We start from the raw sequence: 25570 nt of genomic DNA, 5'->3' as shown, positions 1-25570 counted from the left end.
GTAGCAACTTTATTACCAGGAAATCAATACCCGCCTGACTTTACCAGATTTTTAACAGTGTACATATCCTACAGAAATTGGATTGAATCAACGTAGTCCTTATTCATGTTGATGAAATTGTTAATAGCAAATTAAATTAAAATTGAGTAAAAATTGGGGGTATTCACGTGAACTTCGTAAAGGCCAGACAAAGTGTTGTTAATGTGCCGCTTCACAAAATATCTAACTGGCAACTTTGTCAGTTAGAATCAATTAGAATGCTGTATTTTTAACGAAATATTCCGCACAAAAGGCTTATTTTTCGTAGTGAACCTTTTTTCGCAAATTCATCGTCGAGTGAATTTTTTTTATCTCCTTATTTTAAGCTCACGTATTTTGATTTTAAATACGTCGTACACGACACCGAATTTGCAAACACTTGCGAAAAGTTGCGATTACGTAGCAATGTTTCTGAGTGAATATTCACATTGGTTTTGTGCTTTTTGATTTTGTGTTTTTTTTATTTACAACAATCCAAAGTTAAGAAAATTATAAATTGGCATTTTATAAATTTCATAAATTTATTAGAATGCAGCGAGTAATTTTTATTTAGTAGCTTCTGTTTCATTTACTGCGTTTAAAAGCCTTTGACCACTTGCTAAAGAGATGGAATGACGTATCGCTGGTAAATTTTCTTGTCGGAATGAACCCCGTCTTCCGGAGTAAGTCTGAAAAATTGGACAAAATTGAAATACATTACTTAACAAATTTGTAAAATTTGAAACCCCTAGAAAACAACCGTCCTTAAAATAAGCTGATAACAATGTTTTCAAGAAATTTGGACAATCTCTGCCACATCGGTAATGATTTGCTACCGTGCAGTAAAACAAAATTTTCTAAAACCAATTTTTATTGCACTCTTAGAAATCCAGTATTAAACTAGATAATATCCAGCGCTATTCATATTTGACTGTACCAAAGTAGTACTGACAAGTAATACCGTGTAGTAGTAGCTCGGTATTAAAGATTTACCACATCCGCTGCAAATTTTTAATAACCGGTATAATTTTAATACCAAGTTATATACCGGGAAATCAATACCTGCCTGACTATACCAGATTTCTAACAGTTTACATAGAATGATAATTATGAGCTTCGTGAAAATTATTTTTATCACTCTGTCACAAATATTTAGTTACCAACGTGGTAGAGAATATGTGACGATTTCTTTGTTACCAACTTATTTCAGAGATTAGCCTTGTTTCGGAAATTTTTCAACACTTACCTCGGCGGCCACTTGTTTTAGAACTGCACTTGCGGCTCCCGTGTGGTTGACCATTGAACTTAAAATTCCATTGGGATCACTTAACAAGATGTGAGGATGGTTATATTCCTAGAATTTTAGGAAATTTCTAAAATATTTGAAAATTAAATTGAACTCATTTTTAAATTACCATGAGGTATCCGTTGTCCAAAACTAAAATACGGTCGCAGTCCATGACGGAATTTAATCTGTAGAGAATTGACCGAGTTTTAAAAAACTTCAGAAAAATTCAGGACAACTTTTTTCGCATGCTATCAAATTTTCGATTTTTTTGCGAAATTGCTGATTTATATAGAAATGTAGGTGGTAGAGTGTCGAAAAATTTATCAGATTTCGCAAAAATTTTGGCAGATTTGCTTATTTTGGATGATTATTTCGCGTTTTTTGCAAAATAAGTCGTTAAGATGCAAAAAAAGTTGACGTGAGTGTGCCTAATAAAAAATTTAGGTGAACTGAACCTGCATACCTGTGAGCAATAGTTATTATAGTACAGTCTGCAAATTTTGTTCGGATTGTTTGCTGGATGAAGTTATCGGTGCTAAATCGGAAACATTTTGATCAGCATAAATATTTCAGTTAAATCAACAAATATATACTAAATAATTAGGTAATAAATGGCAATTCACGCAGACCTTGGTAACATTGTAATATCCGTAATTTCTGTAAATTTACAAACTTTAACAAATATTTCTGATTAAAATTATTTAACTCCCAAATTTTTGTAAACTTATTCAGATCAAGAGCGTCTCTTGATTTTGTAAAAGTTTGTAAAATTATTTTACAAAATGCATGGATTTTTAATAAGTTACCAATAACTAGAGTTTCTCAACGGGTTCGGGTCGTTATCGGGTTTTTATCGGGTTCGGGTTCGGATTCGGATAGGGTTTTCTGTATCCGAACCTTATCGGGTTCGGATACGGATCACGCTTTCAGTATCCGATTGTTATCGGGTTCGGATTTACCTTCGGATCATCCGAAAACCCGATTCAAAATTGAAATATAAGATTTAAGTCCCACAATAATTTTTTTAAACTGTAACGCTCCCTATTCTATTATGGGATTGCGTGTCCTGATTCACATCCACTTTCGCGGATGCCCCTTTTCTTTGTGACGTTGTGCAATAAATTTGTAGTAGAAACTCACTTTTTTTATAATAATTATGAATATTTTATTTACATCAATACCGACTGAAAAATATTGACTTTACAGAAATGCTCGTATTATTAATACGTGGGAGAGCTAATGCTATTATTTAAATTTTAACTAATTATCTAGACAGGAACTTATTATTAAGTTTCCGAAGCCTTAAACCTTGAACTTGATCTTGATGATCACTAAAACTAAACCTGCTGATCCTGAATCTAAAACTACACTTTTTCTTCTTCTCTCTATATATACGTGATCACATAAGCCACGCCTTCTTGATCACTGCCTTTACTTACGCTACATATGCACAAACTACGCCCTCATGATCATGATGATCATGATGACGTAGGCATCATTCTGTGCTCCTCATTCCTATCCTCTCTTCCCCTTCATGATCTCCTCCTGCACACAATATGGTTTGGACACACATGAGAGGCGAGATACATATGAAAACTACATCTATGTATTTTAAATCCCTTGACCTTTGAAATGCTGATGTCACATTTGCATCAGCGTTCCAATGGTTGCAAAACATTGGCAGTTGTTTAAAATCAATATGTCCTTCAATTAATAGAACGTTCATAAAATAAATAACCAAATTTTAACCATTTCTAGGTCCTCCCTCACCATTCTATGTACACATTACTCGATTGAAATTTTAACATAGGCGAGATTGAGGACCTAATCTTATTCTTTCTGCCTTTCTATCTTGAGTTACATATTATATGACAGTTCCACAAATATTATGACAATAGTATGAACAATTAACAATAGTACTCATGAGTGATCGATATTAGTGGAAGAAATAAAAAGTTATACAATTTAAAGCTGGTTTCATTTTTGACAAACAAATCGAAATTATAAAATTGAAGCTCATAGTTATGATTTTTTAACAGTTTGAACAATAATTGGGGAAAAAATTAATATAGAAATGAGCTTATGAAGGTATTTTATACTTATCGGGTATCGGGTTCGGGTTCGGATGAAGCGTATCGGGTTCGGGTTCGGATGAAGCGTATCGGGTTCGGGTTCGGATGAAGCGTATCGGGTTCGGGTTCGGATGAAGCGTATCGGGTTCGGGTTCGGATGAAGCGTATCGGGTTCGGGTTCGGATTCGGATCGTTCCCCAAACAAGTCGACGCGGCGTTAACAAAATCTTGCATTGTTAACAAAATTCCCCATAGCTAACAAAATTTTCTGCTGCTTCCAAAATTCCTGATAAGTTAAAAGTTCATCCAAAGAATACGTTGTAATGCTAGACGGGTAACATTCGGTTTCAAATGAATTTCAAATGAAATTCTTTTAATCTTTGAACAAAATCTTATGAAAATGGCTTTTAGAATTGGTAAAGTATATTTACAACTATGCGGTATAATTCACACATACGCTAATAACCTTTAATAAATACCGTAATTCGATCGTGGAAAACTAATATCGAAATTGCAATTATTTTGCAAAACTCAATAAATTGGTAAAGTGGGGTCGGAAATCGAGGCAGTGGCCATATTCTAGTCCAAAATAAATTTATAAAATAATTTTCAGTCATATCATACCAAGTTTGGATGAGTTTGAGACAAAACTCAAAATTTGCAAAAACATTCGCACATATTGGCTCAGATCTCGAAAACTACCAATGCACCCCCCCAGTATTATTACGGATTCTTCATGTACAAAAAATTACGAAAATTTTAAGCTATCAAACTTGAAAATCGTTCGAGTGCGAAAAAACACGATCTCATTGTATATATCTATCTTAACAAATCAGATTATCGGGTTCGGGTAATTATCGGATTCGGGTAGAAGATATCGGGTTCGGGTTCGGATGAAGGATTTCGTACCCGTTGAGAAACACTACCAATAACTGCGTGAATTGCCTTAATAATTTGGTAACGTGATTACGCAAATTGTTAATATCTAACTGAGGATTAGATCACATTATTACGATTATTACTATTGTTTCCATTATTACCATTGTTACCATTATTACCATTAGTCTACCAAGATTAGTAGCAAACATTACCAGGTTTACCACGTCGGTAATAAAATTTCATATGTTGATTTACAATTTACTTGGTATACTCCGGTTATACAGCCTTCACATGATGTGAATCACATCTAATCGCATATTATATTATTTGGTTTTCGCAGTTAATCATGATTGGCGTCATACTAATACGAACCACGCTATTAATTTAATCGATAATGAAATGTGACCAAATTATTTGTGTATCAGTTCAAAATAAAAAATTAAATAAAGTTATACCGTGGATCCACATTCGCAGTTGCCTACAAACATTTACAATTATTATTAATTGTAAATTAATAACATTGCAATAATTAATTACATTAGGAAAAAAGTAATTACCTCGTCCACCACAATTATTTTGTTCTTTCTTAAAATGGCTCTTGCCAGGCAAACGAGCTGCCTCTGGTCCACGCTGAAGTTGCTCCCACCGTCGGAAACTTCAAAATCCAAGGCGGGAATGTCATTTTTTAATTCGACCTGAAACGGTATTAATAATTTAGTTAGAAAATATCTAACTGAATCAAAATTTCAAAAGATATAAATTTTGCCCTGCAAAATTCACGAAAGCCATTGGTAACTTAAAAATTTGTAAGCTTTGCAAAATAGTTTTACAAACTTTTACAAAATAAAAAGACCCCCTTGATTTGCACAACTTTACAAAGCCTAATTTTAACCGTAAACCAAATTTTCCTTAGAAATATTTCCAAAATTTTGTAAAAGTTTGCAAGTTTACAGGATTTACGGATTTTACAATGTTACCAATGACTGCGTGAATTGATTTTGTTGGTAAAATTCAAATTTGCTACCATTAGCTCTCCCACGTATTAATAATACGAGCATTTCTGTAAAGTCAATATTTTCAGTCGGTATTGATGTAAATAAATTTATTAATAATTATTATTCTAAAAAAGTGAGTTTCTACTACGAATTTATTACACAACGTCACAAAGAAAAGGGGCATCCGCGAAAGTGGGTGTGAATATGGACACGCAATCCCCATTAGAATAGGGAGCGTTACAGCAATTATAAAATTGGAGTTTTTCTTCAATATTTTCAATAATTTTTTCTATATATTTTTTTTTCAATATATTTAATATTTTTCAATACCGATGACAAAAATTGGTACCAAATTTTTAGTAATTTAAAAATTATTTATCTACCTCTTCCAGCGATTCCCGTAAGTCTTGGTCCGAATATTGATCAAATGGATCCAAATTGGACCGCATTGATCCCGAGAACAAGACGGGATCTTGCAGAATTATGGAGACAGCTTGTCTCAAGTCGTGAAGACCGATGTCATTAACTTGAACGCCATCAATAAACATGTCTCCTCTGGGTTCCGTCATTCGAAATAGGCCATTAATTATGGAACTCTTTCCCGCTCCGGTATCTAAAATCATGTAAAAAAATATAGGCCATTAATTATGGAACTCTTTCCCGCTCCGGTATCTAAAAACATGTAAAAAAATGAAATAAATTTACACTCTTAAAAAATTTATAAAATCAGGAATGTCGTAATTCACACAGGCCTAGGTAACATTGTAAAATTCGATAAATCTGTAAACTTCCAAGCTTTTACAAAAATTTGCAAATTTTAATATGAGGAAAATTAGCTTACAATTTTTTGCAAACTTACTAATCCTAAGATCAAGGGTATCTTTATTTTTTTCACAGATTTATAAAGTTGTTTTACAAAACTTAAGGATTTTACAAATGACTGCGTGAATTGCCTTAATGTTATTGTAATAGCTAGACTCATAATAAGTTGGTGACAAAAATTGTAGAATTTAGTATAAGGTTTCATAAGTAATGATATTTTGTAGTTGTATGAAAATGCCTTTATTTCTTTGTATTGTAATTGAGTGTCTCATAACCTCGTGATTTTGAGTTTTCCGGTTCTCTTGGGCTTGGGCCACTATTTTTTCTGTTGCTGTGTGAGTGAATAATTGTATGAATTATTCTTGGGTTTGAGTTGGTCATGAGAAGTCATGTAAAATTAATGTTCCAACGAATTAATTGATTCTAATTAAATAAAGTGGTTTAGTAAATGTAATTGGCTTTACTAGTTCCAGCTTTGATTTTAAAGTAAAGAATCGCAAGAATCATAAGTCACGAGAAGAGTTTTAAAGTCATACACCGCATTCCACTCGGCAATTTTTAAGTGAGGACTTATCTACGGGTAGTAGGTCTGCTCCCTCAACAAAAATCGTCACCACGCTGCAGCGTGGTGACGATTTTTGTCACTGGTACAGATTTGTCACCCAATGTAAATCAAAATTTCCAAGAAACTCCAATTTGGCTTCTTCCTCTTAGAAATTGACTGATAAATAAACTATTGATAAATTGATATCAAAACTGTAAATAAACAGTTTTGAATTTCATGGAAATTGTTGTTGCCATTTTTTCTTTCCCACATCTTTGCCAACGGGACTACACGCGGTGACGATTTTGATCAAAATTGTGTGTCAAATTTAAATTAAAAGAATAATTATTACTCTACCAAATTACCAAAATACTCTACCTATTGGTACATTTACATATTTTAATTGCATTTATCTTCTATTTATTTACAAACTTCCAAAATCATCTACCTAAATTCGTTTAAAATATGTTTCGCATTGTATTATTTTTAAAATGGATTTTAAGTCACACATCCAACAAATTGACCAGGTAATTTTTTAACCAGATTTTTATTGGGGCCAATTTTTTTGCATGAAATAAATTTTGCATTTTGAGTACGAGAATTGCCACCACCAAGTTTCACTGCCAAAACTTATTGTTTTCATATCAGTTTTTCGAGTTACCAACAAGTATTTATACCAATTAATTAATGTTAATAAATTTGGATAACACTTATGACCAGCGATGCCAATTTTTTCGCACGCCTTTATATCGAATGTGATCCCTTTGATAACATCTTTTTCTTCGTATTCCAAGTAATAATTGCGGAATTGTATTTCTCCATTTTTTGGCCAGTCTTTTGGAGGTTTTTTATCTGTAAAATAAAAAAAAATTTAAAAATTACGATTTAAAAAATCAAATGAATTTGACAGAATGGTAACAAATCTGAATTTCGTGGTAAAAATTATTGTTACCATTCAGTAGCAAATTTGTTATACCTATTTTGTAGCTAGTTTAGCCTTGCGGCAATCAAAGACTTACCAGGTTTTGAGTCTAATGGAGCTTCAGGATCTAATTTGGCATACTCCAGTACACATTCCACATGAGATTTTCATGAGATTTTCGGTTTCTGCCGACTGTTAGACCGCGACAAAGATAAGTAAGATAAGGTCAAAGATAAGGTAAAGGTTTGGTTAGTCGCTTACTTGTCTCATGCCCCATTGAAAAACACCCATTAAACACAGAAGATATCGCTAAGCCGACATCACTGCTTTTGTAGTCTAAAAATGGAAGGATCAGTAATTTGAAACAGTAAATTTAATGGCACATGTGCGTATGAAATTTAACATAATTGCGAAATGAAGACTGAATTAATGAAGCAATTCACACAGTCATTTCACTGATAACTTTGTATCCGAAATGTCTTTAATATCCGAAATGTCTTTAATATCCGAAAAATCCGTAAACTTACAAATTTTTACAAATAAGGAAGGAAAATTTTTATGAATTGCTCAAATGAATCAAGGGCATTTTTTTATTTTGTAAAGTTCTACAGCTTTTGTATGTAATACACTTCATAAAATGATTTTACAAAACGCACGGATTTTATAAGCTATCAATCAATGACATTAAATGTCATTGACATTTTTTTATGAACATATAAATTTTGTATGTTCATAAAAAAATTGGAAAGATTTTACAATTTTGTTTAACTACAATGCCAACGAAAAGAATTAACAATATTGTCGTCTACATAGTTTAAAAAATCAGATTCACACTTGTCTTTGTAGATTTGTTTGAGTAATGGCTATAGATCTATCTCCATAAGAGACCCTCGTGCTTAACATTGCTCAGTATTTAGCCATGCTCAAACTCCAATGGATAAAGAGTATATTGATTTAATTTTGTGCCTTATTTCATAACCGTAATTATTTAAGGTACCTGTTAGAGACGCCAAAATGAGGAAACTTAACGTGACAATGGTCAGATATGCGACCGAGATCATTTCAAGCCAGACCCCAAACCAGCTTGAATTTAAAGTTGAAATTATATTTTTGAAATTTTAGAAATTCTTTAATTTAAGGAGTTACCGATTAGCGGAAATAAAAATATACCACGATGAGGAATGAATATCCTGCAGTTGAAATAAATTTTTAGTTAATAATTTTTTAAAAAATTTGATTTTTGATAAATTTTGAAATTACTTGATGTCTGTCAAACTGTTTTACTAGGATTGATTCTGCGTTGGCAGATCGTATCGTGGTAGATCCAGAACTTGATGCCACGACGTGGGTGAAAATTGGACTCCGGGCTACGAAAAAAATTGTGTTTTATAATTACCAAAAATTTGTGTCATTTTTCACCAGTATTTTTTTAACTGTAAATTTGTAGAAAATTTTATTTTATAAAGTGACCAAGCTAGGTTTGTAACCTGGTTTTATGTTGAAAAATTTTGAAGATGGTTTCACATGCAGACAATGGAATTTTTTTGTTTGTGAAATGAATGGAGTTAGGTGGTGCTATTCAACAAAGCAAATCACGCAGTCGCTTGCCACTTTGTAAAATTCTCAAGTTTATAAATTTCTGCAAATCTTCATTAAAAAATTAGCTTACAAATTTTTGTAAGCTTACTCAGTTCCAGTATCCAGTCTTTTTAAACTTACAGATTTTACAAAGTTACCAAGGACTGCATGAATTGTCTTGCTATAAATTTACCAGAAAATTTGCAAGCCGATTTACCCCAATTCAATATTAATTTCTCACTATTAAATTACAAATACCTAATCTAAAATTGTAACTATCAAAATACAAAAAAATTACGAATTAAGTTTAGGAAATTTTAGCAAAACTTAAAAATCTCACTCAACTCAAATTACTCAAATTACATCTTAATCAGTTTGAAAGCAACCTTATAAAATTTACGCATTTTGCAAATTTCGCATAAATTTCATTCATTAAAAATATTAATTTCACAAAATTGATATAGTTTTCAAAATTATACTACAAAATTCCTTACTTAAAGCTTCAATCCGTTTGACGGCACGTGCCGTTTTTATGTAATATTGTCGGATGACAAAGAGGATAATTAGTAAGGCGAAGGTGGGGATGGCCATGTAGTAATTCGAGCTAATAATCAACGCCACCATGGTCAACATGAGGAGGAAAATTGTTATCGCGTCAAACATCGCGTACGGAATAAGTTCGTCCAAGGAGCCCAAATCTTTGGTAAATCTGTGGAAATATGTAAATGATACGAATTTGAATTATGGTAAAATTTGTGTTACCAATTTGATAACTAATTTTGTAAATAGGTAATAAAATACTGGTAACAAAGCTGGGTAACAAACCTCTAGCCATACTGATGCCAAATCAGATTTATGCACATTACCCTAACCAATTAAGTACATATGTAAACAGTAATATTAAATATGACTTCGACAGATAAAAGTTTCTGAAAATTTGTAAAACAGAAAAAAAACTAAAATTATCCTAACACAAAAATTGGGACAATGCAAAAAAAATATTGCTGCTATGAAAATTTGAAACAATTTCGTTCTGAAAACAGTTATTCCAGCCTACAAATTACTTTTAATTTCAAATTGTAATCAGAAGAATTTTAATAATCAGTTTATGTGCTCTTTTTCGGGACAAATTTAATTCACACTGTGAATTTGAAATCATTTGTCAAAATTTAAAATTTCAATGTCAATTATGTCAAATGTAAAAGCCGATTATTAATTTTCGGCTAGTCATTTCGAGTTCTAATAAATAGATTATCAACTTTTTTGATGGGGTAGCAGGTTAACAACAATGTAAAAATTAGTTGAAGAATAAAATTAATAACAGCAGAAAATTCAAATATGCTCCCGTACTAAATAAATACTTGGACAATTAACGTAGCCCTTGGTAGCATTGTAAAATCCGCAAATTAGCAAACTTTTGCAAAATTTTGCAAAATATTTTTTTGAAAAATTAGCTTACAAATTTTTGTAAGTTCACTCATCCTCAGGTCAACGGGGTATTTTTATTTTCTAAAAGTTTATAAAATTATTTTAGTAAATTTACGGATTTTACATGTTACAAATGACTGCGTGAATTTCCACGTTATTTTATTATTTAGTAAATGCAAGGATTTCTTAGAATGAGCATTTTTAACTATTTCGTCATATTCAATGTTTGAACAATTACAAAAATCTATTTTCTGAATTTTAAAATTCGGTTTTTATCTATTAACAGTCAGTGCATATGGCTTTACCTGCTTATGATAAATACGTCGGACACACTAGAAATATTTCCAATTCGGATTTAAACTCAATCCACTTCTCAATCTAAACTTTTGCTCAAATCTTATCCATGTAACGGATAGAGTTTCGTCTTTTTATTTTTATAAAAGTTTGCAAAATATATTATCAAATTTACGGATTTTACAAAGTTACCAAGGACTGGATGAATTGGCTCATTACTACGAAATTTCCAGCGCAACTCATTTTTTTAAATTTGGAATCAACTATTTTGTAAATAAATTCTTAATTTCGATTCAGCAAAAGTAATCCTAAGTACTCACAACGGCATAATGTGATCTATTCCTTAGTTACATATTAACCATCTTCGTTCCAAAGGTTTTGAGGCAATTCATGCAGTCTTTGGTAACTTATAAAATTCGTAAATTTTGTAAAATAATTTTCAAACTTTTACAAAACAAAAAGATGCCCTTGATCGGAGTAAGTTAACAGAAATTTGGAGCTTTGTTAACCAAAATCATAGAACAAAGGAATTGTCTGACAATATCTTTTACAAATATTTTTGACTATAGATTTTTTTAAATTGTCATTCCAACGTTTAAATGACACAATTTCTCCAGATTTAAAATTTCAACTTTGCTCTCTCGTACTTCTGATTTCTTAATAAAAATTTCTCCTGGATACGATGTTGATTTCATAATTGCACCTAATAGCACCCAATTAATATTTTCAACCGTTTCCAAATTTTGAGTTGTTTTGAAGAAATACACGAAAATTCCTGTAAATGATTTTTGAAATTATCTTGGAAAATGAAGACATATCGATTATGTCGGTAAATTTTGAAAAAAGTTTTCTTTTGTCGTTTTAAAATTCAACTCAGAGCGAACTGAGTTAGCTTGTTACCATCGATAAGATGTTATCTCTACTAATACTACTACTAGTATTCGGAAATTTCCTAAAATTGGTCGAAAATTCCACATAATTTTTGAAATTTTTGAAAAATTCCGTAAAATTTTGTTCAATAATTTTATGAACTTGTGCTAAATGAAAGGACGCCCTAGATTGGAGTAAATTTATAAAAATTTGTAACCTAATTTTCCACAGCAATGTTTGTAAAGTTTTGTAAAAGTTTGTAATTTTACAGAATTTATGGATTTTACAATGTTACCAAGGCCTGCGTGAATTTACTCAGGGTTACCGAATTATTTAGCATGTATTTATTACTGGAATACTCATGCTTATCAATTTGGCATCGATAACTTCATCCAGCAAACAATCCGAACAAAATTTGCAGACTACACTATAATAAGTATTGGTTAATGGAATGAGGTCCACCTCAATTTTGTGTCAGGCACACTCACGTCAAGTTTTTTCGCAATTCGCAAACTTTTATCCTAAATAAGAAAATCTGCCAAAAGTTTTGCGAAATCTGGGCAAGTTAGCAACACTTTGCCGTCTATATCTCTTTATAAATCTTTAATTTACGAAATTTCGGGAATTTGCAAAAGTTATTGACGTAATTTCTTTAACAGTTTTTTAAACCACGATTAATTCGATAGATTGAATTCTATTTTAGTTTTGGACAAGGGATACCTAATGGTAATTGAAAAATGAGTTGAATCCAATTTTCAAAATATATTACAAATTTCCTAAAACTCCAGGAATATAACCATCCCCACATCTTGTTAAGTGATCCAAATGCGGGCCGAAGTGCAGCGATTTTAAAACAAGTTGCCGCCGAGGTAATAAATTAGTAGGTTTTGAAAAAAGGTAAATCTCTAAAATAAGTTGGTAACAAAAAAATTGTCACGTACTACCGTATTGGTAACTATTTGCGACCGAACGGTAAAAATAATTTTCACGAAGCCCATAATTAACATTTTATCTATTGACTACACTCAATTATCTGGCGGTGACTATATGCGACTCTAACGCCCTGGTAATAAATTGTTACCGACTAAAGTTTATTACCACTCTGATATTTTTTTTATTCCCTGGTTGTACTTTTTACCAGCGCAGTAAAAGATTTGCTATACCAATGCAATAATACGTAAATCGCATCCAGCAGTACCTACATTTGTTTCATTGTCTAAATTTGTAGAAAATTTCGACACCAACTTGTTTGAAATTTTCCAGAATTTCAAAAAAAATGTCAAGACATGTATTTATTAATTTAGTATTTCACCAATTTTTCAGACTTCCTCCGGAAGATGGGGTTCATTACGTCATACGTTATTCCATCTCTTTAGCGAGTGGGCAACGGCTTTTAAACGCAGTCAATGAAGCAGAAGGAACCGAATAAAAAAATTACTCACTGTATCCTAATAAACTGATGAAATTTATAAAATGTTAATTTATCAAGTTCAAGGAAATTTCAAAAGAATGTCTGGAAACCAAAATTTTTCCGAATTTATAACGGGGACGATTATTGTGACTCTCTATCTACTAACTCATACCTACACAGATAAATTATTTTCGTACTTAAATTGACGTTAAAGTTTGACAAAATAAAAAATAAATTTCTGCTGATTTCCAACTTTTTCGTTATACTGTGGACTAGCACAATTTTTAAAATTGTAAAAAATATTAAATTAAAATAACTTTTTATGATTAAATTACATAATCCGGGAAATGTGAGACTTCACAAATGTCAAATAAACCAAAGAATAAAAACAATTGAATTTGTTGGTTTATCACGATTTTCCAAATTACGAAATTAACATCTGAAATTTTAAGGCGTCCATAGTTTTCTGTAATTCGGGAAAAAATTGTGTAATCATAATTAATGAGAATGTCAGATGAGAATTCGTTAGAGAAAACCGGGGATAAGAGAAAGTGAGGCCAATATTGTGTACGTCGCGGTACTTGAATTGAACATGTGATAATATGACAAATTTTTTAAAAAAATATCTGCAGATGTATCAAAATTTCTGGAACTACTAACAAAATTAAAAATTTTCAAATGGGTCATTTTATTTTTCAAGCTTTTGTATACATAATCCTGGAGAAAGTTGTGTAATTATGACAAATGAGAATGTCCACTAAGAATACGGACGGACACGACGGAGAGACAAGAGAAAGTGAGGTGTGTGTCTTGTTATGGGAGGATTTTAAGCTCACTGACGAAGTTGACAGATGAGCGGTGAAACGAGATTTATGTCGACAGCAATAAATTCCAGGCCAGACGTTACACTCACCATGTTTGTCCAGACCTGGAGACGGAACATATTATTTTGCTTTCACCGAGATCACTTTTGGTACTATTTACTACGGCCAAAACATATCACGAATTTGAGGTTTGTGACGGACGAGCATAAAATATTTGGATTAGTGAAAAATCTCGTTCTCTATAGGCTTAAAGGTTCATTTCCTAAAAAAATATTTAATCGTCGTAAAACTAGAATTTATACGACTGATCGGATGTACTACAATTTCGTTTCACAAAATTACTTTCTTATTACTAAAGATGGACAGAAATTGTCGGTGCAGACACACCTGTTCAAAAAGTGTTTCTTTATTACGAATTTATTCAATTTACAAATTTGAAAATTAATATTTATTCTTTATGCATTTACCTGTTTAAAATTTCAACATGCAAATTCTCGCTCACCGATTCCATCATAATTTCGTTCAAACTTCGCATTATGAAAAATCCTAAAACACATCATCGCATTGTGAGCATAATGCTATTGATCGATCGAAACGCCGATTTTGGAATTTTTAAAAATTGCCTTTGGTTTTTAATACAAAGATTAATTTTACCTTTTGCGATGTTCGAGTTAGCGGGGCAAATACTGAGGAGTTCTTTCTTTCACGTCACCTTCGTAACTGTAGTAATTATCGTGAATAGTGTAAATTTACGATATCTGCGAGAACTCCATGCGTACGAAACTTCCTAAATATATGCAAGGTTGAGGCATCTTTTTCGACGGTATAATTTTAATACCAACCGGTAGCAAGTTTAATACCGAAAGATCAATACCTGCATAACCATACCAGATTTATTTCTAATAGTGCATATAACGATAGAAATTGAATAGTTACCACTTTATCATAATTCGTTCCCAAAGTGCACGCGTTATCTGCAAAAATTGATGAGAAATAAATTGTTGGAATTACTTTATTAAATAAACTTTAAAATTAAGATATTGATTTTATGCATGAAATTTTCAATTTGTTGCCGACTTTAATTACATACTTTCGTATCTATACACCATCTGCATAAATTGACGAGAAAAAAATTGCTAGAAAGATTATATTTTTACTTTATGTGGCTATTTTTTAAAATTTCTTTTGGCCAAGCATTATTAACCAGATGTACGTGTTCCTAACCCCGAACCCATGCAGGCACAAAAATTGCTGGCTCATGCGCATAACGAAATTAATGATTTTTATCGACATGTAGGTAATCCAATTTTAAAATTGATATTACAATTTTTATTGAATAGTAGTCACACACATTGAAGTCAACCCAGCATTTCGTTTTTTGTCAATTTTTTTTAGAACAAAACTCGTCACAAAAAGTTTTTTTTAGTTTATCAATAACTTAGAACCTTAATTTTATATCGTCACTTTGAAATATCAGATTTAATTGTGTAACTACGATATTAAACTTTATCAAATTTAAAACTAATCTAAATTGACGGTTCAGTTAACTCGAGCTTGACATCAGTAAATTCTGTAAACTTACAATGGAGGCGCAAACCATGTTCAGCCCAGATAATTTTTTGACCTTATTAGTTTGAAAGAGCAAGTCTTTACAAACAACATTTGGCTCGGCACTTGGGCAGATGCGCAAATTTCAGCACGTTATGGGCGCCGCAAGTTCGCAAAACGCACGATTTTTCGGGCAATGCCCAGCGCGAGCTCAACTTCGTACGTTTTTGCGAACTTGCGGCACCCAGAAAGTGCTGAATTTTGCTCATCTGCTCAAGTGCCGAGCCAAATGTTGTTTGTAAAGACTTGCTCTTTCAAACTAATAAGGTCAAAAAATTATCTGGGCTGAACATGGTTTGCGCCTCCATTGTTAGTAATTACAAATTTTCAAAGATTACGAAGAAGATAACTAACATTTTGCAAAGTATTTTTTTGTAAAATCAAGTTTGACATTATTAAATATTTCGCAAATACAAGTTTCTAAATCCGCAAATCAAAAAATTTTCACGCCACAATCTTATCTGCTTCCACTTTGATGAGCTTGTTGTAGTAAAATTAAAATACACAAATTCGGCATCCATATCCAACAAATTGTTCAGAAATTTTATTGTTGGCTAAATTTCCAAATAAATTACTTACGACTGACTATATATTATTCAACTCTTATACTTTTTGCAATTATTTATATCAAAGATGAGCAATTTCTGGGTAATTTTAATGCGGTGTTTGATAACTTTTTTTAATTGTAATTTTTTTGATATTTGCTAATAACATTGCTAATAAGACAATGCTAATATGATTGCAAGAAATCCAGGGTATAAAATTCAAAAATACAAATTTTGTGAAAATTTTCATTTTTATGTTTTTTCATTCATATTTCCTAAAGACTCCTTCTTTTCGTTATACAAATTTCATAATGCATAATTGCCCCTTGACAATTAAAGTTTCGAAAATTCCATAATTTAAAAATTTTGCGTCGATAAAAACCCGCAACTTGAAATATATAAAATCATGATTAGTAAAAAGGGGCATTAAGGGTTATGTTTTTGCGAGTTTGTTGATTTTACTGTACAAAAATTGTGCAGAAAAAAAATTAAAGTAGTAGAAGTGTCTAGGTTTTTTCGCCAAAGATTTCTCGCCCGCTTTATTTCTTATGGGGAAATCCTTGGCTAGGTTTTTTCGCCAAAGATTTCTCGCCCGCTTTATTTCTTATGGGGAAATCCTTGGCTAGGTTTTCTCGCCAAGGATTTCTCGCCCGCTTTATTTCTTATGGGAGAAGCCAAAGATTTCTCACCCACTTTATTTCTTATGGGAGAAGCCAAAGATTTCTCGCCCGCTTTATTTCTTATGGGAGAAGCCACGGATTTCTCACCCACTTTATTTCTTATGGGAGAAGCCACGGATTTCTCGCCCACTCTATTTCTTATGGGAAAAAAGACGGGTCCTCATCACACACTTCTTATGAGGAAAAAGAGGGCTCCTCGCCACATACTTTTCCTTACAGGAAAGAATACGGGTTCTCGCCACCATACATTGCCTTATGAGGGAAAAAGACGGTTAGGGCTTCTCGCCACAAGGCCTTTATAGCATGGGTATGTATTGCAAGGATATGCTGACTGCTTATAGCCGCTTTATTTCTTATGGGAGAAGCCAAAGATTTCTCGCCCGCTTTATTTCTTATGGGAGAAGCCAAAGATTTCTCGCCCGCTTTATTTCTTATGGGAGAAGCCAAAGATTTCTCGCCCGCTTTATTTCTTATGGGAGAAGCCAAAGATTTCTCGCCCGCTTTATTTCTTATGGGAGAAGCCACGGATTTCTCGCCCACTCTATTTCTTATGGGAAAAAAGACGGGTCCTCATCACACACTTCTTATGAGGAAAAAGAGGGCTCCTCGCCACATACTTTTCCTTACGGGAAAAAATACGGGTTCTCGCCACCATACATTGCCTTATGAGGGAAAAAGACGGTTAGGGCTTCTCGCCACAAGGCCTTTATAGCATGGGTATGTATTGCAAGGATATGCTGACTGCTTATAGTAACCAAAGTCTCAGATGCATTTTCATGTGTCGAAAAATAATGGCGGGACTTCTCAAATTGCCCCAAATATCTCAGTTTACCCCCGTGGCATAGATTATCCTGGTGTCTCTGATTACCCCAAATTACTAAAATTACCCAAAATCTCAAATTACCCCAACAATGTGTTTCTTATGGAAAAAAATCTTTCAGATGGGGGTACATGGGTTGAGAAGAAATGATGGCGGGACGTTTGAGACTAAATTATCAAAAATGTCTCAATTTACCCTATTTGTCTCATTTTATTCAAGTATCTCAATTTACCCCAATTGTCTCAAATTCCCCACTTATCTTAAAAACCATCAACGAATCATTTTACCTGTATATAGACAAGTAATACTCATTCAATTCTTAGTTACTCGCAGAGTCTTCAAGTTTAAAAATGCCTTTCTACTGTGTGCCCAAACATTTAGTTTGGTTGAGCATTTTTATCTTGGCATTTGATATAACGTTACTCGTAATAATCTGCTCATATTCTATAATTGAAAGTGGAAAATCAAACCAAACCTTATCTCAAGACGGTTACGAAACCGAATTGTCAGAGTACGAAATCCAAAATAAAACTGATTGCTGGGTTTGCTTGTTACATGTTCGACGATTAATAAAAACCCCGAAAATTGACTATAAAATGGCTTACAAAAATTTTGTGAACGTCACACGAGTTTAGTCCTCAGAATTGAAGAAACGTCATCATGTCGTCCTTTTATGTTCACATTGAGAGCAACTCCTCATTTTCTCACTTTCAAGATAATACGATATCAAGCTTTAGAAATTGGTTATGCTCACCAATAATTTTGGAGCCCAACTCGTACGAAGTAGCCTTGGTAGAATGTGCTTATCCATCTACACCAATTCGTTTTGGAAAGGGCGATGAATTGTACAAAGTGTTAATAAAAAGTAATGACATTAATAGCCCCGTAAATGAAAACAAAACAATTTATAATAATATTGTGTCACTTGACTTGTTTAAAAATAATACATATTCCGAGTATAAAACTCAGGATGAATGGATAACAGTTTGCAACAATACTAATATCGAAACATTTGACGATTTACTTGAAGCAATGTCTACAAAGGACTTTTTCTTTAAACATTACAACGGATATACTCTTTTATCCACTCGGACAGTTGAAGAAGATGTTATCTACGATTTTCAATTTAATACGCAAATGGCCAACATACTTGGATTCCCTCATCAAATTCATTGTAACTCAAGCTTACAAGCAGATTATAAATTCAACTTTAAATCAAATAACTCGAGATATTATATTTATTGTGACATTGTCGAAAACCAGCATGTGGGCGATACCACAGCACCAATCCTAAGATCGTTTGTAAATCCTTATACTGATATTGATAAAATTGTTTCAAAAACGTTCAACAATTTACAATATGTCTCAGTGGCAAAACCATCCATGGACTATATTCACATGTATATAAGGAACGAGTTTGGTGAACCTCCTCCATTCTCATTTGGAAGTTTTAGTGCTACACTTCATTTTAGAAGAAAACGTTTCTAAAATGTATTCAGAAAACGATTATGATGATTACTACCAAGCCTACGAACCTCAGATTGGAGGATCATTGGCTTATAAGGCAAGTTATTATCGACAAAAGGGAGCTGGTCTTGGTGGAGTTTTTGGCGCCATAACCAGTCGTTTACTACCTTTTGTAAAATCACTGTTACCACACGTTGTGCCTCCCATAAAGTCAGCAGTTAAAAATATCGCAATGGATGTTATAAATAATAAGCAATCTTTCAAAGATTCTTTGCGTTCGAATGCAATGAGTGCCTTAAAAGAGGCTGGAACGAATTTACTCAACCAGTCTGGTGGTAGGATTAGACGAAGGAGGAGAGTTCGAAAACGTCAAGCAAGAACTCGTAAACCAACAAAACGTAAAATCAAACGAAAGCCAAAACGTAAACCTCTCAAACGTTTAAAATCAAAGTCGAAAACGAAGAAGAAGAAGAAGAAATCGTCAAGACGAAAGCTTATTTCCAAACCATCCTTGTTTGATTGAGAAAATGGCTAAACCAAAGCAAATTGTTAACTTTATTCGGTCAGAGACTGATCTATTCTCTGAACCCGGCTACGACTTGACTCTTGCCAGCTCACACCGAGTTGATTATCATCCAATAACAAACATTTCAGATCGATCCACTCCTCTGACATTTATTATTCAAGGAAATGATTCACAATACATTGACTTTTCTGAAACACAACTCTATATTCGCTGCAAGATTGTAGATAGCAAGGGAGCTGATAGGGATGCTGCTCAAACTGATACTGCGCCAGTTAACAATTTTCTACATTCAATGTTTAGTCAAGTTGCTATTTATTTTAATGATACGCAAATCACTTCCCCAACTTCATTATACCCATACAAGGCTTACTTGGAGACTCTGCTATCTTTTGGCAAAGAGTATACCAAGACTCAAGCAATGGCTGCTCTGTATCACAAAGAAGCAGATCCAACCACAGGAGATGAAGGGTGGAAAACTCGAGAGAAACTGGCAAATAATAGCAAAGTGTTTGAACTGTGTGGAAAACTGAAGACGGATATATTTAACCAAAACCGATTTTGCATCCCAGGAATTGATATAAAAATTGTACTATATCGAGCACCAGACAGTTTTTGTCTGCTAAGCAAGACCTCCGGATCAGCACAAGATGCAGCACAACTTCACATTATGGAAGCTAAATTTGTTGTCCAAAAGCATACTCTACTTCCATCAATTACAATGGGACATTTAAGATTAATGGAAAAGGGTCAACCTGCATGCTATCCAATGCGAAGAGGAGACATGAAATCATTTTCCCTATCTGCCGGAACACTACAGTATACAAACGAGAGTCTAATTACGGGTCTTTTGCCAGATCGTCTTGTAGTCGGCATCGTCTCGAGTAAAGCTGTACACGGACATTACAATGAAAACCCATTTAACTTTCTTCAAGCAGATATATCAAGCATCACTGTAACCGTGAACTCTGAGCAAGTAACATCTCAAACGTTTGAACTTGATTTCGATAATAAGAAAAGTATTGAAGCGTACTTTAGCGTATTTTCGGGACTGGGTCTATCAAATCTTGACACTGGAATAGAACTAACGTTCGATATTTTTAAAACTGGAAAAACTCTCTATGTTTTTGACTTGAGACACCAACATGATGGGTTCGCCATACCAAGACATGGAAGTGTGAAAATCGAGATAAAGTTACGAAATGCAACTACGTCTGCCCTAACAGTTCTTTGTCATTGTGATTATCAATCAGTTTTGTACGTTGACAAGAATCGACATATTTACTTTAAGGACTACTCCATGTAAAAATGAACACGGATCAGATTTACCGAATTCTAGCAGGACTGTTTTGTAAAAATAAAATTACCTTTGATGTTTGTGCCTGTGATGAGTTGGATGAACTTGTTTTAGAACATTATCCTATTGCTATTGTAATCAATAACCGTCCCACTTCTCATCCAGGCGAACACTGGACATGCATGTTTTTTCAAGTAATTTTCGTGAATTTATCGAACAACATGGAACTGGTGCAATACAAAATTGTGTCCAATTACAATCTCCAAACAGTAACGTATGCGGGCACTACTCAATTTGGTTTTTATGGAAACGAGTAAATGGTTTTAGTGTAAGAAATGTGTACAGTAATTTTTCAAAGGATTATTCTAAAAATGATAGATTAGTCAAAGAATTTATAAATAACAAGATTCATTTATTAAATCAAAAATGTTGTAACAAGAAAATTCATCAAAATTCAATAAATTTTGTACGAAATTAAAATGGGTTCCACTTTTGCATTTTCCTCGTCAATTTGTTAATCCTGTGTTCGTGCACCTTCTTTTGAATCCATGCACTCTGCTTCTTTGTCTTCTTCTTCAGCTGCTTTCTTTTCAGACCACTCCCCTTCTGCTTGACAATAAATTGGTTGGTAAATTGGTGACGCTGGTTGGAAAGAGATCGGCTGAAGGGGACTTGGACTTTATAAACTGCAGCAAATTCAACATTGATGGATCCGATTTGAGAGTGGATTTTGCCGAGAATCCATGACATAATCCAACGAGAAGCGCGTTCATCTTCTTCAACGTATATGTCACATCATTTACAATAACCTTATCAGCAGTTATTTTTACACCATTTGCTTGAAGAAACTCGAGAATTTTCCGTCCCCGTCCAGTTGTGTTATTTAAAAGCACATCTAGAGTAGCACCTGAAACTTCACGTGTTGGTTTTGAAATCACTGTTGAGGGCTGTTCAGTAGCAGTTTCGTTCTCTGCATTCTTCACAAGTAGTGGCTTTTTGTCATCCTGCCTCTTGTTATCAATAAGTTATCAATAAGTTATAAATTTAAATTTTGCAAAAGCAAGATCTTTACTTCGTCAGGTATTGTAGAGTTTCCAAAAATGTTGGTTTTCTCAGCTTTCAGTTTCTCTTCAAGATCCAAGTCAACATCTTGTTGAGAATTCAACGCCAAGATTTTCTTGAACCAACTTTCTGGTACCACTTTCATTTTTCTAGCCATTTTCCAACAAGTCCACCAACTAATGTGGTTAAAATCGGAACTAGCACAGGAAGAAGCCCCCTTTTTGACACAAGTACTTCTTTTTACTTTTGATTGGTGACTTTAAACAAAGTTTTTGTATGGCAGTCTTGTGTCGCAATAATTTATTTTTCTGAGCCTTTGTCACAGGAATATTTCTGTTGTTTAGATTGAGGCAAAGTTCACAAATGGAACGAATTTGTTCTCCTGTTGCTTTATTTATAAGCAGTTTTCTGTCCTTGGGTTTGCTCCTACATAGACGATGCAAGTAAGAAGCATGGAGCTTAACACGATTTTTCGGAGCCATAATCAGTCAGAGTCCTTATCATGACTATGCCCTATATCTGCAAACGTTGGTTTTATATAGTAGTCAGTTATGATAATGGGTTCAGCAAGTGCAGCAAGGATTAAGTCCTCCTACCTAAACGTCAAGAACCCAGGCTCCTTGAGCGGACTAGGAGGTTTCATAAAGTCTGGAAAATGAAAAGAATCTCGTCGAGAAATCGAAAACGTTTTGAAAACTATTCCTGCTTATACGTTACACCGGTCTCGTAGAAAGATTTTTCCGAGACGTGTGGTATACGTAAAGCACATAAACGATCAGTGGGGAATGGACCTGATGGATGTTTCTAAATATTCAAAGACCAATTACAACACGCATTTTTTCCTTACGGCAATAGATATTTTTTCCAAGCGAGGATATATTGAACCGCTCAAAAATAAGAGTGGTCTAGTTGTAATGAAAGGTATTGAAAAGATTTTTAAAAGAAGCAAAGGACTGCCTCTTCGCATACAAGTTGATCTTGGGCGTGAGTTTTATAACGTTCATTGTAAAGAATTCCTTGAGGATCTTGGGATAAAATTGTTTTCAGTTCAGTCAGAACTCAAATCTTGCGTGGTTGAGAGGTTCAATCGCACAATTTTGGAAAAAATTCATAGATTTATGACAAACTATGAAACAACTAAATTTGTTGATCGACTATCAGATCTTGAAAACAACTACAACTCTTCATATCACAGAAGTATAAAGTGTGCACCAAAGGAAGTTAACAAGAAGAACGAGCAAATTGTGTTTGCGCGCTTATACAACAAATTAATTGGAGCAACGGATACTCGTCAAGAAAAATTCAAAGTGAATGACGTTGTCTTAATCTCAAAAGTGAAGAAAATATTCGAAAAAGGTGCTTCAGCTAATTTCAATAAAGAAAAGTTTATAGTTAACGAAATAAAAACGATATTCCCCCGTACATATATTCTTCGTGATCTTAAAGGAGACATTTTGGAAGGAGGATTCTACCGAGAAGAAATGCAAAAAATATGATGGAGTGCATAAGAGGACTAGTATCACAGATCTCTGGCATATTTGCTAGGTTCAAGTCCAATTGTTGTATTTGTGCCAAATCCTTGTGCTGTTCTTCTCAAGTTGATAATCCGAGCAACGAGAATAACTCTATAGAAGTTTTTGATATTGAGTTTGCATTATCAAGTGTTGGACGAAAGTGTGACTCGTGTAAGAAAACTACAAAACGTTATCATAACTATTTAGAGAGCCCAAATTGGATGCTTTAATGCATTCAATGCGGGATTGTATATCTAGAAACGTTTCCAGAAAAATACAAAAAGGAAGAACAGCACACTATATTATAATCAGTAATCGTTTGACGAAGCAGGACAATGGACTACCTACTTAGCCCAAGGTTATACAACAGAGGAATTCCTTTTCAGTCGAGGTTGGAGGAAGAGTCCCAAACAGAGCAAGAACGTTTCATGAAACTTAAAGCTTGGTTTAAGAAAACAAGTACAAACACAACAATAAATCTTTCCAAGGAGACGAACCGCATTGAGTTTGACATTCATGAAGTGCCTCGACTATGTGAACAATTGCTAACGTTTTACATGAAAAATGGAGGAAACGTTTTGTCTGCACTCACACTACGTTCTGAAATAACACGACTAATACAGGAGCACAACGAAAGAGAAGTTGAAGACTTGAAAAGATTCTCCATCGCACTACCGACCTTTTACGAAACGGACGATAAAAGATCCATAACCCCTCCAATGTTGTATTCACAGCCAATCGATGCTGTTGACCACTATTACAATAGCATTGGTGGAAAAACGTCTCCTCCACTATAAGAAGCGAGTGAATTTTTCAGTCGTCAGTACAGTCTTTACTCTACTTTCACAAAGTAATCATCAAGTTTGTAAACCCAACCAAGTTTTCGAAAATCATTATGGCTACAAAACAATCCAACATTTCGGGAATTGTCCCACCCCCAAATTCCCCTGCTTCCCCAAACCAAGAAGAGAAGGGCAACCCCACTTTTCCGACGTCTGCTGCAACCCCAAGTGCCAACCCCACCCAATCTTCTGCAACCCGAGCTGACAAGCGAGAATTGGAAACCTCTACTCTTGCAACCGACGACAAGAAAATAAAGATTGAAGATGATCGGATCATCCAATGTATTCTCGTGTATTCTAACGAGTTACTTGAAAAGATCCAAATTGTAATTGAAAGAAAGAAAAAGTGCATCTACTTGGATCTGCCAACCTGTTTCTACGTGATTAAACGACTCGTTGGAGCAATGCACAAGGATCCTGCTATACGAGTCCAACTGAGTACGCTTTGCATGCAGATGTACCAAGAGTTCCCTTTCTTTGCGAGCCGAATGCTCTACGAAGAGGCTGAAGAACATGGATTCAAAGAAAGCAAGCTTGCGTATAGAAGTGAGAATCCAGCCATTTGGGTAAGCCCCTTCAATGACGACTACTATGTGTTTATCAAGCAAGAAGGAGTGTCCGTTAATCTCAAACTTGACGATTCATGGGATGTTATCCACAAAATTGTCAAGGCTGCATTCCCTCTCGTGGTTGGCGATGAGGGTCGATACATTGCATTTTTCCAATGCTTTGAACGATTTTTAAGCGAAATCCTGTACGCCTGTGAAGATCTCCACATGGCAAACACCTACGAAAGATTGAAAGGTGAAATGATGAAGCTTGGATTCAACGAAGTTCGAGAGGGAGCCACGCCCAAGTTTTATGTTATGAATAACTGGGTTAGTGTTTCAATTCCCGACTTTAACCAAGCCAAAGATGAAGATGAAGAAGATGAAGAAAGAAAAGTGCTGGGTTGTGAAATCCAAACTGATATCCTGCTCAACCCATGGCTGTTGAATTTATACGAACATCCGTTGCAGAATTATGGCATTATCTCACCAGCCGAAATGTGTGCCAAGAAGAGGATGTTGCGTGAAATTCGAAAACGTACAAAACCAACCAAGCCCAAGTTTGACATAATGATGATGGCTGAGTACTATGAGACGTCTGGATGGACACCAGTTGCGGAAGATGACTGGGCAGACATAGCCGAGAAAGAGGGGGTCTACGTTTTTGGGATTGACGAAACGGGGCAGATTTGGCAAAAGTTTCGTACTGAAGCAAATCA

General features: G+C 34.0%; 2 protein-coding genes across 2 annotated transcripts; one reads left to right on the top strand and one right to left on the bottom strand.

The window, feature by feature from the left end:
* Positions 1–584: 584 nt before the first annotated feature.
* On the bottom strand, positions 585–9781 carry LOC110856384 (multidrug resistance-associated protein 4). Its single transcript, XM_022104871.1, has 13 exons — positions 9613–9781; positions 8801–8907; positions 8711–8730; positions 8538–8623; positions 7802–7876; positions 7336–7470; positions 5636–5865; positions 4815–4952; positions 4713–4735; positions 1770–1841; positions 1434–1491; positions 1265–1372; positions 585–707 (listed from the first exon to the last, which is right to left on the bottom strand). The coding sequence occupies exons 1-13, from the start codon at positions 9779–9781 to the stop codon at positions 585–587; spliced, it is 1344 nt and encodes a 447-aa protein (XP_021960563.1).
* Positions 9782–19592: 9811 nt separating this feature from the next.
* LOC110856383 (uncharacterized protein F54H12.2-like) lies at positions 19593–20894 on the top strand. The gene has a single exon (XM_022104870.1). The coding sequence runs from the start codon at positions 19593–19595 to the stop codon at positions 20892–20894; it is 1302 nt and encodes a 433-aa protein (XP_021960562.1).
* Positions 20895–25570: the final 4676 nt, after the last annotated feature.

The sequence above is a fragment of the Folsomia candida genome, unplaced genomic scaffold (genome assembly GCF_002217175.1).
Source record: "Folsomia candida strain VU population unplaced genomic scaffold, ASM221717v1 Fcan01_Sc015, whole genome shotgun sequence".
In the NCBI taxonomy this organism is placed as follows: Eukaryota; Metazoa; Arthropoda; class Collembola; order Entomobryomorpha; family Isotomidae; genus Folsomia; species Folsomia candida.
The sequence above is the reverse complement of the archived record's forward strand: the minus strand, read 5'-3'. Positions and strand labels throughout refer to the sequence as shown.

What these genes read in the sequence shown, in the direction of transcription:
- LOC110856383 (XM_022104870.1), top strand. Translation starts at nt 19,593, where the DNA reads ATGGCTAAACCAAAGCAAATTGTTAACTTTATTCGGTCAGAGACTGAT.
- LOC110856384 (XM_022104871.1), bottom strand. Translation starts at nt 9,781, where the DNA reads ATGTTTGACGCGATAACAATTTTCCTCCTCATGTTGACCATGGTGGCG. An exon ending in CATTTTGGCGTCTCTAACAG is followed by an intron (nt 7,877 to 8,537) that starts GTACCTTAAATA and finishes TTCCATTTTTAG; the next exon opens with ACTACAAAAGCAGTGATGTC. An exon ending in TAAAACAAGTGGCCGCCGAG is followed by an intron (nt 708 to 1,264) that starts GTAAGTGTTGAA and finishes CCAATTTTTCAG; the next exon opens with ACTTACTCCGGAAGACGGGG.